Source organism: Cydia strobilella, chromosome 3 (genome assembly GCF_947568885.1).
Source record: "Cydia strobilella chromosome 3, ilCydStro3.1, whole genome shotgun sequence".
NCBI lineage: Eukaryota > Metazoa > Arthropoda > Insecta > Lepidoptera > Tortricidae > Cydia > Cydia strobilella.
The window spans coordinates 5,619,644-5,634,454 of NC_086043.1; the positions used below are offsets into that span (position 1 = coordinate 5,619,644).

Below are 14,811 nucleotides of genomic sequence, written 5' to 3' on the forward strand. Positions count from 1 at the left end.
TGCAACCACGGCGAATAGTAAAATATTTACGATTGAGTTTAATATTACATGCCAACAAAGGCGATCGCTGCAGATGAATAATGAAATTTTATTAATTAATGTTTTATTTTCAGACTACAAAAGTAAATATTAATACCAATTTTCATGTGATTAATTTCATTTTAAGCGGGTTTTGAAGGAACAAATTATTTAAATTCGATCGTAATCCTATTGTTTTAGGATAGTTTGCTGCGGTTTTCGACCGTTATGACCCGTATACATAACAACAAATCAAATTTAAAATGAGACTCGGGCTCCAAGTGATGATATTTATTTACCCTATTTTTTGAAATACAATTTTTCTACTTAGGCCAGGAAATGAATGCCCAAAAAAAGTAATAGAGGGAAATGCTTGGAACACAATTTTTGACTTCGTAGCTTTGTTTGGACTAGTTAGAAGGTGAACATATCAAAAGTCCCTGGCCGTAACCCTGGTGCCGGGAACTTTTGATATGTTCACCTCCTAACTAGTCCAAACAAAGCTACGAAGTCAAAAATTGTGTTCCAAGCATTTCCCTCTATACTTTCTTATTGCTTGGCCTAACTGGTATATTTTTCGTATGCGTGTATGATTTAATGTCAATATAATTGTCAAAAGTATTTTCATGTTGTCAAAAGAATTTTAACTTTTGAGTAGACGATGTCGTCTATGTATGGAAGTTGTACGAAAGTTTACATTTAAGATAGAATTTCTGTGTTGCCTTTGTGAGTAAAAATTAAGTAGATGATAATTCGCTAGTTCAGTTAACCTTAACCTTTCAAAATAACACAACAATTCAATTACTGTCAAAGACAAAATTGTATTGCGTCTTGCTCCTCAAACGGAACTCCATATTTTGATTATTTGATAGTTTTAGTGCCGATTTGTAGAGAATAACAGCAAATAAAAAATATAATGGCGTGAGGAGTCGCTACACGGCTTCTTTGTGAAGAAATTTACGTGTAAATTAATGCAATTAATAAACATTAATTGAACAAATTATTTGCAGAAAGTGAGGTCTAATCGAAAACGTCGTATCGCAAAACTTTGCGTCGCCTTGAATCGAGTTACTGGCAATGCATAATAAGTAGGTACGTGGGTGACCTCTTATGATTATTTGGTTTTATTTAAAATTTTGTAACGTATGGTTAACCTGTTCTACATTGCTAATACTGCTTACCCTGTATTTTTTGTTCTGAATATTTTATACAAAATACATACTCCATGAAAGACAGGATAAGAAAATATATTATAAGTGCATAATGTTTTTTTTTTCATAAGTTATTAGATATTAATAAAGATTAAAAATACAAATAATAATACCAGTCTAAACTGTGAGTAGTTCTTCTGCTCTTGCGAAGGTTTCCTGCTTTCGTGAAAAACGTTTTCGTTAAAAAAATATTTCCTAAACCGAGAGCGCTCTAGAAAATAGCACAGCACTAACCAAAACCTTTATTTATCGAGTAACCAATACCATCCAAACAGCGATATATCCCAGTGCTCCGATATACATATCTATACGTACGTAGATGGCTTGTGGAGCGCGCCGGCACAGATCAGAGACTTATTAGATAGAGCATTAAATTATGACTTGAAATTAGCCACAATACAGTTAGAGTTTTGAATGATTCACGGTTAGTTTCACTAGACTTATAAACACGGTCTATATCCCGGTCAATATAAGTCTAGTGACAATACAGTTACTTAGTAATTTATCTAATTTATCTTTGTTGAAATATAATATATCATAAACCCCAACTACGAGTATCTTTTGTTATACTTATAATATAGCTAAATTTTACGACATAATTTTACAAGGTTTGATTTATTAAGACGAAAGGAGGCGATCGCTTCGAAACCGGTTTTCCATACAAACGTAATCTCCATTTTCCTCTCTGGATATTAACATTATCTGTAACCGTATACTTTAATAATAACTGTACCTAATAATCTATCTTGTGTAAATGAAATTGTGACGTGTGTGTCGTCCCCTACCCTCTTCATCATCTTCCTCGCGTTGTCCTGGCATCTTGCCACGGCTCGTGGGAGCTTGGGGTCCGCTTGGCAACTAATCCCAAGATTTGGCGTAGGTACTAGTTTTTACGAAAGCGACGGCCATCTGACCTTCCAACCCAGAGGGTAAACTAGGCCTTATCGGGATTAGTCCGGTTTCCTCACGATGTTTTCCTTCACCAAAAAACGACTGGTAAATATCAAATGATATTTCGTACATACGTTCCGATAAACTCATTGGTACGACCTCCGGATTGAAAGCCGCACGCCCTTACCGCTAGGACACCAGCGATGCCTACTATTTTTATGCTATATATTATCGATTTCAAGAAAATCAACACGATAAAACGTTTAAAAAAGAGGAATAAGTCATCACTTCAGAAGTCTTCATCAACGCTTTATAATGCGGAGTCTGATATGTAGTGTTTGCGCATCTGTACCGATGTAGTTTGACAAATGAGATATTGTCCGTATCGGATGACGCATCGATTGATGGTGCGCTCATTAATCTCCTTAAACCGATTAAGGAGTTGTGTCCATTTGTTTTGTCCCGGTCCCGACAAATTTGGAGGATATAATTGGCCGTTACGTGTTATCTTATTAATAATATAATGATGATTATGAGTAAATATCTTTGAAGCGTCGTTCTACTCGTATATCAAAATTCCATAACTATGGTTTTCATTATTTAGGACCGCATAAAAGTTTATCATGCGGGAATTTTCATATAAAATTAACAGGTGATCATAGAATCACGAAATCGGCTTTCAAAGTTGAACACTCCCGTTCGTTCATACATGTTAAAACGTGAATACCAACAGCTAATTATGAAAATACTGTTTACAATTTTTTTAAGACCATGAGGCGGATATGATCATATTCATAACCGTTTGTTAATATAAAATTACATAATGACTCATGGACTTAATAAAGATCCTGTTCTGGACTATGGGGGCTTCACGACCCTCGTGGACCTTAATCAGGAACTTCTCAACAAGATGGAGCATCTGCAGAATGTCTGCATAAGATTTATATTTGGCTCGCGGAAATTTGACCATATTTCGTCGTTCCGTTCTCAGCTTGAGTGGTTATGTATCCACCGCTGTAGAGACTTGGAGACCTTATCTCCCCTCTTTTAGGGTCTTGCGCATTTTCCCCACCTTATCTTTCAGAACGGTTTAGATTTTTGAGGGATGGAAATGACCACCAGCTGCGATGTAGTGGTCTTTCACTCTCTAAACCTCTACCCTCATAAACACCGATCTTACGATAAACTACTCACGGTATACCTAATCTCTGAAGCTGTGGAACGCGTTGCCATCTCCGCTGAGGCAGTATCAGCCAGTAGCGTCGCTGAAGGCAAAATTAAATAAGTTATGGCAATCAAACCCCGATAAATGTGATTTAATGTGTTTAAAGCGCGAAGGTTTATATATATATATATGTTTTATTATATTTATGGATATGTAGTTATTTGTGTATTTATATACGCCTTTGCATCGAATGCATAGTATTTAGGTATGATGCTAAGGTTTTTGATATGTTTTATTTGACGTATTTCTTTATGATTACTTACTAAGTTTGTATTATGATAACAGTAGGTTGTTTACTTCTTTGGAAGAAAACAGTAACAGTAACAATACAGTAAGAGGCGTTTGTTAAGACTTCACGACAAAAACACATTACATAAATATTTTAAAGCCGATTACAATTTATTGATAGGTATGACACTTGGAATTATCTACTTTAGATATCAGAGCCAAAGAATAGCTTCATCAAGATTAATATCTTAGAAGCCTGTCAGAATCTAATATCGCCCTAATGTATTTGTATAATCCCAGCGGAAATAAAAACCTTTTAATTCTAATATGTACCCACCTACCTACTGAGAAAATAGTATTTCCAAGATTCTGTTTTTGGTGCTTAACTTTTGTGTTAAAATAATATTATTCGGAATGATGGATAGTGTTACATGAGAACTTATTCATTTCACTAGCAGTTTTCTAGCGTATACATACATATATTTAGGTCTATACGTCCAATAAGATGAGCATATTGATAACATTATTAAGAAAGACGTAAGTACTTTATTGGACTCGTCGTGCATTATCATGAGATGAGGTTCTTGTTATTACTGTCTTATACTATCAAATAGGTACTATTTCTCTTTCTGTACTGAAATAGGCAAAACTAATCCACAAGTTCCGCAAGTAACGTAAAACCTGTTCTGCGCCAAGCCTGGTTCAAAGGTTCACATAACACTTTCAGCATTGCCAATTAAGATGTCCCGTGGAACACGATATTTTGAATTCAGGGACCCAATACGATTTAAAAGTTGCGTATTTTTTATAGATTACAGAAAATATAATACAATAGTACATTACGATACAAGTAAGAAAAATGTACGATGAACTAAACTCAGGCCATAGTCTAAATATGCAGTCTCAATTTTATCAAAAAGTAATGGAAAAACCCGGTAAAACACAAATGAAAACAGAAAAACACGAAATAATGGATTTTGAGCATGATATAAAACATATAAATAATAATATAATTTTAGTTAAATACAAATTTTCTTAAATATTCTGCTCAAAACTTTCATTTAAGCTAAGTGTTTAAAAAACTAATTCTGAAAATAAGTACAAATGTAGCATTTTGTTTATTTTGCGTCTTATTATTTTGGGCTGTCAAACTTTGAAGCTCTGTTACGTGGTTTACATTTTTCTTTTATTACACATGTAGTGCGTAATTATTTTCCATCGTATTTTCACGGAAACTTACGAACGTGTCTTGCTATTTCAGTCAGTCTCTGTACAAAAAGTACTGGCAATTGACTGAACTAGCATGACAAATACGAACGTTTTCGAGAAAATACGATGGAAAACAGTTCAGCACTACATGTACAGTCTTTTTTATTTATTATCATCATAAATTATTAACATAGTTGACCTTTTTGAAAATTGTCCTTAATTTCATATGTTTGTCAAATATTCTGCTCAAAACTTTCATTTAAGCTAGTGTTTAAAAAACTAATTCTGAAAATAAGTACAAATGTAGCATTTTGTTTATTTTGTGCCTTATTATATTGGGCTGTCAAACTTTGAAGCTCTGTTACGTAGTTTACATTTTTCTTTATTACACATGTAGTGCGTAATTATTTTCCATCGTATTTTCACGGAAACTTACGAACGTGTCTTGCTATTTCAGTCAGTCTCTGTACAAAAAGTACTGGCAATTGACTGAACTAGCATGATAAAATACGAACGTTTCCGAGAAAATACGATGGAAAACAATTCAGCACTACATCTGTACAGTCTTTTTTATTTATTATCATCATAAATTATTAACATAGTTGACCTTTTTGAAAATTGTCCTTAATTTCATATGTTTGTCGGCTGGTAGAACCCTAAAACTATATGGATTTTTTAAAATATTTTTCCCGTAATCTCATATAAAAATAATACGCAACTATTGAGCCCTATTGCGTTGCTGGTTTCAAAAATTAGTCAAATACGGGACTCCCTATTGCCAATGATTCCAATTAACAAATCACTTTAACGTAAGGCACGTATTTTTTTCATAAAGTTTTTAGACGCTTATTTTTTAATAGTTTATGTTCATAAAGTACTGCTCAAAATCATGTGACATAAATAACTTTTAATTGATTTTTTAGTGATGATTCATCTAGTTCGCATTGACACCAGGGTAAGAAGTACGCTTTACGTCATCGTGGCACATGCACTATTTATAGAGTTTGACCAAGATAAGCCTGCAAAAATTTTGATAGCACACGCAGTGCAAGTGTTATTTTATACGTCCTAATACAAGTTTGACGTTTAAAATAATGCTATCAAAATCGTTGCAGACTTATCTTGGTCTAACTCATGTATAATTTTAGCTGTGGATTCATGTATATTTTCCAAGCTCTTAAAGCGGTTTTGTATACGCTACTCGATGCTAACCATCAATTGAAAACGAAACACAAAAGTTTAACGACAATAGGAACAGCTGATTTAATTACACTAATAGTAGACTCCTGTATTGATATTCTAATTTATTCGAACGGCGAGTTCTGTGTGACAATGATAATTTTTTGAACAAATACAATATTCCGATCTTCAAAAACAGGGTTGTTCCTTGTTCCTGTTTAAATCGTTACGCATTAGTCGATTTGAAACAAAGCTCAGCATACTCAAATTTGGGAAAAAATCAAATTATTTTATTAAATATTTTGATTTGTGTTTTTTAAGTAGTCACACTACTATATATAAGTAGTAGTAGTAGTAGTAGTAAATCACTTTATTGTACAAAACAAAAATTGATAACATGAAATTCATATAAATTTAGGTACAAAGGCGAGCTTATCCCTATAAGGGATTTCTTCCAGCTAACCTTAGAGTAAATGAGTGGAAAATTCGAATTAGATAGATAGACAAACTTACAGAACGTACAATAATATTTAAGAAGGAAAACTACAATATTAACGTCTACGAATAACTAAAATACATCAATTGCATTATGCAATAAAATAAATATGTACTAGCATACATAAATATATAGTACTAAATAAATATTAAATAAATATATATATATATATATAATATATAAATAATATATATATATATATTAGCACTCAACCAAATCACAGTTCGTGGGAAAGCCAAAGCTTTTTCAGATAAATTCAGATATATAAATTATAAACGGTAATAGATGTCATATAATAAAGAACTTACTACTCACTTTTTCTTTATTATATGACATTTATTACAGTTTATAAAGCTCAGCATAATTAACTTGAAGCAGAATTGAAGCCTAATATTATTTCTAACAATAGGTACATATTCATGTGACGTCGTAGATTATAAATGACAACGGTGCACTGATTGGCGCGAAATATTAATTGGATTGAATGCATGCAGTTGTGGTTTTGTCCAATAAAGCATTCGAATAAATGTTTTTATTTATTACAATATGAGATGCGAAAATATCCCACTCTTCTGAGTAAAAATGATTCAAGGAAGCGGGTTTAATTCTCGAATTTCTCGAATCAAATGTTTCATTTATTTTTCATTTATGTTTTCTCGAAGTTATCGGAATCCCAAAAAAACTTCTAATGTAAATAAAACAGCTAATTATTCCCTAACAGGGGTTTCTCGGAAATAAATGTTGTAATTTAAACTTAATTATGTTTGCTATGTTATAAATAATGCAGGTTTATTCTCTTCTCCTGGTCTTTTGCGCTTAAGAAACTGTCACTTATCGTATGCATGGCGCCAATAATACCTCAGTGCTTGACCAAGCCCTTATTATATCGTCTCAATTCTAAGCATGCGCACACGGCGTACTTTATTACAGCGTTCAGAATACTGAAATTTTATTTGATAGTTGTAAATATTATGAACATTACGAGTATATGCTCTTATTCAGCAAATAAAATAAACAGACATGGATCTCTGAAATAGTCATGTCAGACCCTCGTCTCTACATTCATTATTCTTACTCATACTGAAATATCCAAAATACTTATATATATTTGGAAATCTTTTCATAATAATAAGGGTCACATAGGTACATGACTGTTGAAAAGTGGTTAAACATTCTTACTAATGGGTTATTTTGTTATTCCGTATAAAAATTGATGGCAGGGTAAATACCGCTTTCGCCGTTATTAACCATATTCAAAATTCAAACATTTATGCTGCGAGTAGGCCAAAAGGACTTTTTTACAAGCGCCTAAGGGAGTTTTAGAAGATCACTCTAAATCTTCAGAGTAACTAGATACCTGTCAGTTTCAGTAAACGAAAGGTAAATTCCAATCAGTAAGACTATTAAGGTAATTTCAACGGTAATTAATTGAAGTTTTCTTTTAATGGTTAATAAATAGTTTTTTTGAGGTATACTTATGGTTATCCCTGCTAATTAAAAACATGCACAACTCTTTTTTGAGAACCCTTTACCCAACACCGATTTAAAATTTATTCTAAAAAGTTCTGGAAATAAATGGAATTTCTAAATCTAAAACCTATTTTCTTTCTGAGAAAATATACCTCGTATGAAGCAATGTCCAATTATACTAAAAATTCGAAATACTCGTAGCCTTCGGCAAACAATAAACCGTAGCAGTACGTTAGCGCTAATTAGCTGCCCACGAGAGCACTTAACGTCATCGTGATAGTAATAGCAATGGCAACCTGGACTGTACCTGGTCATCCACACCGAATTTAAAATTACTATATACACTATTTAATTTATATTTTTTAAACAACAACATAATCTTCACACATAATTCACTATTCACAACGAACACATTGGCGTCAAACCCTCTTTTTGCGTCGGGGGATAAAAATCATTCTAATCTTCCTATTCAGTCTGTACGAAATATTATAGATCTATTATCATGCGTCACTTCCACCGGCCACGGCCGGCCGTCGGCATCAATAATGCATGCCTATTAGTCTCAGGCCGTTCGACCTGGACCATTAAACTCTTTAATTTCCTACTGGAGCGCTCACACAGCATCTACATTTGTGAAGGCTGCTAACTTCATCCATACCTACTGTGAACGTGATATTCGTTATGAAATCAAAATATCGCAAAAAAACCTAGCTAGCACCAAGTACACTCACAGACTTAGGTACATTGATGAAACATTTACAAAACCTTAAGAATTGTTAATGAGTATCGGCATTCATGTTCATTAGAAGCTTGAATCAAATCTTGATTAAGAATTTCTGTGCATAATTGGTCTCGACTACATATTAACCTTTAAAATTATGGCAATAGTGAGGTCGTACACATATCGTATTTTTTCATCTCCCCCATCCCATGTAATTTGGGAGTAGGTAAAGGTTGACGAACTGAAAAGGAGGGATTAGATCACGACTTTGTTTAGAATGCTTCGCGAACGAGACTGGCTTTTATCTTAATTTTCCGGACATAAACACATATTTTGTGACATCAAAAAAAGAAAGAAAAATGTGAGGAAATTGTATTGAGGATGAAATAAACAAATTAATTTAACTCGTTAATCGAATTAATTTATGGAAAAGAGTAATTAACCCATAAATGCCCATTGGGTCGTTTTTTGACCCACTGAATAAAACTCGCTCCTATTACGCATTAAAATTAGTAGGAGAGTGAGCCTGGAACCTCAAGGACTCCATACCAATTATTACTAGTTATGGGCATAAATGGGTTAAAGCGATTATATGCATTAAAATCATTGTAACTGTTCTGTTCTGTCCAAAAATCGTACTTGGAAAGTAAAATACTCTTAGTAGAAATAGTAACGTATCACTTTCTGCATACTTTTTAAGAACAACAATAACTTTCAGAGCATGAGAAATGAAACATGTTTACTAGTCCATCTACTGGGCCTTACTGAAAATCAGCGTCGCAGAGTGTGCCATGTTGGCTCACACCGTGACACCAAGCTGAGTAAGGACCATTTAGCGCAACCTCATTCTGTTTAATTATTTCTAGTTTTAGTCTTGTTATGTTGTGCTAATAAATGCTTTTTCTTTCTTTCTTTCTTTCTAAAAAAGTTTTTTTTATCTGTTTAAAATACAAACATTTTACAACATACTCATAAGACACATCTTAGGTCATATGCGACATGTTTTTAACGACTGTTTAGTGTTTGTAATATCAGCCATAAATAATTATGTAACATCTTTCCGTCAAGTGTATCATGATATTCATGATTCATGATTTGCTTTTGTTTTAAAATAGTCTAATTTGAATATAGAGGTCCACATTTAAAAAAAAAACAGTCAAAAATCAGATATACTTAGTGTAAGGCTAATGGATACATATATATAATAATATATTATATACTGTATCGGTCGGTTTCTATAGAAATGTCAATACTGTGACCCATTTTCATTGTCTTTGAGTTTATCTTACCGGCTATCTGCCTATGGTGTAGCCGGGAACGACGTCAGCAGTAGCCTACCTGTAACTAGCATGACTGACCTGCCTGCGCGCGCATGTCGCGCGACACGACGGCCCCGTGCGCGTTGTGCGCGCGGCAGCGGTACACGGCGGCGTGGACGTCCTGCCGGTAGCGTGTGGCCGGGAACGGCAGCAGCACTAGCGTGCCGTTGTCCAGCACCTGCCTGTAACAACATAACAATCCTAAACTAAAATAGACGTCTTAAACAAAAGGTATAGTGACCTAACTCTCCACAGCCGAAGCCAGTGGCTAATAAACTTAACGAACTTCCTGGTTCCAATGACCTTCGATCTGTAACTCTCTGTTTTCTCGTGTATTTTATGGCTTATTGCAGGGGTCACGAATTAGTTTCTTCAGGGGTCCGGTTCTTAAAATAAAATGACCATCGCGGTCCGTTTTTCCTTGAGTTTATTAAATAAGGAAAGAAATAATATAGGTAGGCGGTCCGGATGCGGACCTCGGTCCACTACGACTTTTAACAAAAACGTAACGTACTCCAAATTTTCATCATCGCATAATTTAAATGTCATTCTGAGATCAGTGGACGTTCAAATTGGCCTAAAAGTACGATTTATTATCGTTACAAATAAATACAATCAAAACTACTTTTGCCGTGTAAATATATGAAATTTTAACAAATTATGCAAATACTAAAACCGTATTTGGATTGCAATCGATTTAAAATTATCCTGCGATTCTTAAATATATAAATATGTTTGTAAATATTTTCTTATTAATTCGAGTAAGAATAAATTATATCGATGGCGCGGAAGTTAGGGAAAACGCAAGACGCAGATGAAAGTCCCCCGCTCCCTAAAGTAACAATGTAAAGCTTTTTTATTAATACCAGCGGAGGATATTTTGGTAACAATAAATAAGTATTCAAAACTGCGTAGGGTTTCCATAGTATTTCAAATTATTATTTCGTCTGTAGTGTATTAAATTATTATTATTAAGACTTTATTTCGGACATCACGGATCCATAAGTGGTACAATATTACTTATCACTGGGTTAGTACTGACAAAACAATATATATTTAAGTACATACATTATTTACATTACAAATTAATTCATAAAATGATTATAATAAATATTGACATTAGCAGTCATTTATTCATCCGGTAGAATGGGACGTGCATTAAGGCCCAATACTTACAAAAGGGATTATCAAGCCTCTCGCCAATTTCGGTTAGAAAACTATTGGAGCTGTATCTCAATCGGTGCATCTAGGAAGCTGAGCGTTTTCTCATAATGGCGTAGAAATCATCCACTCGTGCCTCCGCAAACATCCCAGAGGCATCGCAAAACCGAGGCAGCCCCAACAGCATTCTCTACCCATTATTGAATTGGACGCGCAGGGGGCCGTTAGCTCGTTTCGTATAAAATATTCAGCGATTAGATAAGGTTATAAGGGGTCAAAAGTAATGAGCACATAGACTAATTATGTGCTCATTACTTTTGACCCCTTTATAAAGTAAAAGCTAGGTTCTGGATTCGTAGAGTAACATTGATAATAGTTGTTTTTTTTTTAAGTAGGTACTTATGAGGGATTTTTTTTTGTGCCAACTACAGCAAATTCTTAAGTTCGCGTGTAATAAAAACAGATCTTATAACTTAAAAGAACGTTGATCAATGTTAACCTACGCTACGAACCAAAGTAACAGTGTTAGTTACTAGTCTACAACAATATTTTTATAGCCAAACCTTTTTATGTTATCTGAAATACATTTTAGGTCACGAGATGGTTTTACCTACTAAGTTTTCCATCAGTTTTCTATTCGGCAATCCAACAAAGACACGGAAGTTCGAACGCTAACAACCGTAATTCACTTACGAGCGGTAATCACAAACAATCAGCGACACGAAACATTTGCCAACTCATCAATTGTGATAAAATTCCAATGTTCGACTTTAATTTCCTCCGCGGACTGGCAGGCGACAGAATTAAGGGCAGATTGCCTTGTTTTTTGTGTAGGAAAGAAAAAAGAAGGAACATAATTGGCGCCCGAGCCGCCCCCGGGATTGGTTGGAATATTTAAAAGGTGCTTTGCTTGTGCATATTTGAAGCGCGCAGGAACCAAGTAAGTAGTTGACGAGGACGTGTTAATATTTCACTACAATACCTACTTGTATGTGATTAGGGCAACGCCGATACAGTCATAGCGTTGTTGTTGTTTTTTTTTAAATGGCAGTTTCGTAGACTATTCGTAACAAAATTGCCAGCTCTAGGTTTTGAGTTATTATCTAACTAGCTTCCGCCCACGATTATTAGTAAAGTAATAAAAGTGTATCATACGTACATTTTTATTTCCTACCTAAAAATATAAAATTCAAAATTAATTTACATTTACATTTATTTTCGCCGAACCCTGAAATGAACCAACCTTTCGTAACATTACGTAACATTGAACGTTGGGACGGTTTCCTTTGATTGTAATTGTTTTCAGAACTGGAAAATAAGAAATCCAATTTTGTGTTGTACGCTTGGAAGTTATTTCGCCAAACCGAAAATTTTGGCTTACAAAAAAAACCTTATGAGAACTGCATAACCATTTCGTGATTTCTTCAATGTTCATTGATCGAGCATGCGTCAAAAAAAGCTTTCGTAGTCCGTCCGGCTGTCTGGCTATTCTAAATGCTAAACTAAATTCCGCTATGTGATCAGTCTAATTTTCAAGAAAAAAAACCTTTTAAATAGTCCAGTCAGGGTCTAATTTTAGTTTTCAAAACGCACATTTGGAATTTTAAAACGTAGCGACGGTTTGTCGATGTACGGTAGTCATCTTGGCTAGGCCCCCAGATCCTAGATCCCATTTCTCAATCTATCCTAACGAAATGTTGTGAGTAGGTTTGATCATCTTTCCATTTTTTTTAATGATAATGTCATGGAGTTTCGCTAGAACACAGAGCCACTAGTTCAATAATATTTAGAGAAATTAGTCTCTTAATAGCATTCTAAAATGAATCTTCCGTCATAATTATGTTGAACCTTAACACATGAAAATTTCCATCGGCTTACGGGAATCAATACCGTCTGTATTAATTATCAGACTTAAACAATACTCTGTATGTATCTGACTATGTCGAAATAATCGATAATATCATGACATGCAAGAATTAAAATTCGATTGATGCAAGAATTGTCTTTAATTAAAATAACTTAGAGAATTGAAGTTACTGCGCGGACCATATTACTTCCCGGAACTGCGTTGGGTTTAGCTTGCTCCCTTTATGTGCACCAAATGAATTTATATGGGTCTTAGAGACCTTTCTTGTTCCTACATAGTTCACATACTAAATAAAATGGAATAGAAATCATTTTATTTAGTACGGTAATTATTTAGAAAACAATGAGAGATTAATCCAGTTTAAAGTATATTACAATGAAGAAAAAAAAACTCATTTATGTATAAAGTTCCTGTTAGTAGGAGCATACGGCAGTAATAACAATAACGATATTTAGGGTTGTTCCAAAGAACTGGACAAACTTTAAACGTACCTATTTTTTCATTTCCAAAAAATCCTTGTAAGCAGCAAAACTAAATATTTTTTCTTCTTAAATAATTGTTGTTCTTAATTATTTAGTGTTTTAATAACAAAACTTCCGTGAGACACAGACATAATAAATATATTAATAACGGGTCACTCACGTGTTTTAAGTCGAAAACGCTCGACATGTTTCACTCCGTACCGAGGAGCGTCATCAGGAGCTTGCATCGACGTGAGTGACCGTTATTTATATATTAATTATTTAGTGTGTCTAAATTCATTAATACAAATCGAAAAGTCAAAACGATGCATGCGATCGAAATAGAAAACTTCGAATAAGACATGATAATTTTCATACATTTTAGTTTTTGCCATTGGCAATAGGGAATATTACGCGAAACTCTGCGTAGGTGGCGCCACTCCCACAATCTGAGGGTCTATCGCGAAATAAAAAAATCGAAAATTCGTTATTTAACATCTCTTTCACTCTTGCATATTCGAGCGATAAAGAGGCAGATAGCGAAATTTCGGATTCGCGTTTCCCGGTAGGTCCTCTGTAATCTGTAAACAAACCGCCTTGATGCATCAATGTTATCTCTGAAAACTTGTCAAAAACGTGTTAAAGGTACAGTATGTATAAGTTACTCTATGGTTTACTAAAAAGGCTAGTGCTGCACTCTGGTGGCTTAACATTGCAGTAATATCCCATTTTCGCTCGGATAACAGCGAGCTTTTTCTGCATAATAATATTATAAGGAAGTAAACACCGTGTGTACAGGTTTTTAAAAGGCTTATAGATATTATGTAGGTAGATATAATTTATGACAATATTGATATAATATGCCCAAGGGAAATTTCCGGAGTCGATTCGTCCTCTATTCGGGGCCACCTAACCGCTTTAACCATTATATTATGGTCGCGTCTGAAAGACTAAAACGGTGCGATACGGGAAATGAATTAGAGATTCACTAGATATGAAATAGTAAAGATATGTGACGTCCCACGGGTAAAGATACCTTATGGCGGTTGGCGCTTATGCTATTATTAACGCCGCTCCAAGTAATATTGGATGGCGCTTACGTCGCATAGCGCCGCAATAATTTGCGGCGCTAAACTCTCTGCGGCCACATATAGACCAATTGAAGGCATATTTACAAAAACAACATAACTACACTAGACATGAATTTACAGGAAACGAAAGAACTAAATGCCTTCTTATATATTTAGTTATTGGACATAAACATTGTATTGTGATTTTAGTAAGTGGCCAATAGTTCCGAAATATACGATTACACATTTCAAAGACCAGTATATTTTTGGAAAAAAAAATTGAAA

The 14,811-nt window shown here is 34.3% G+C and overlaps 1 protein-coding gene across 2 annotated transcripts in view; it reads right to left on the reverse strand.

The window, feature by feature from the left end:
• Positions 1-14,811, reverse strand: part of LOC134755634 (cell adhesion molecule Dscam2-like) — a 208,694-nt gene that overhangs the window by 107,238 nt on the left and 86,645 nt on the right. For both annotated transcript variants that reach the window (XR_010129073.1, XM_063692142.1), the window contains exon 4: positions 10,007-10,149. Coding sequence is in view for 1 of the 2 variants with exons in the window: in XM_063692142.1 (XP_063548212.1) it covers positions 10,007-10,149 (143 nt within the window). In the remaining variant the exon portion in view is untranslated. The remainder of the gene's footprint in view (positions 1-10,006; positions 10,150-14,811) is intronic.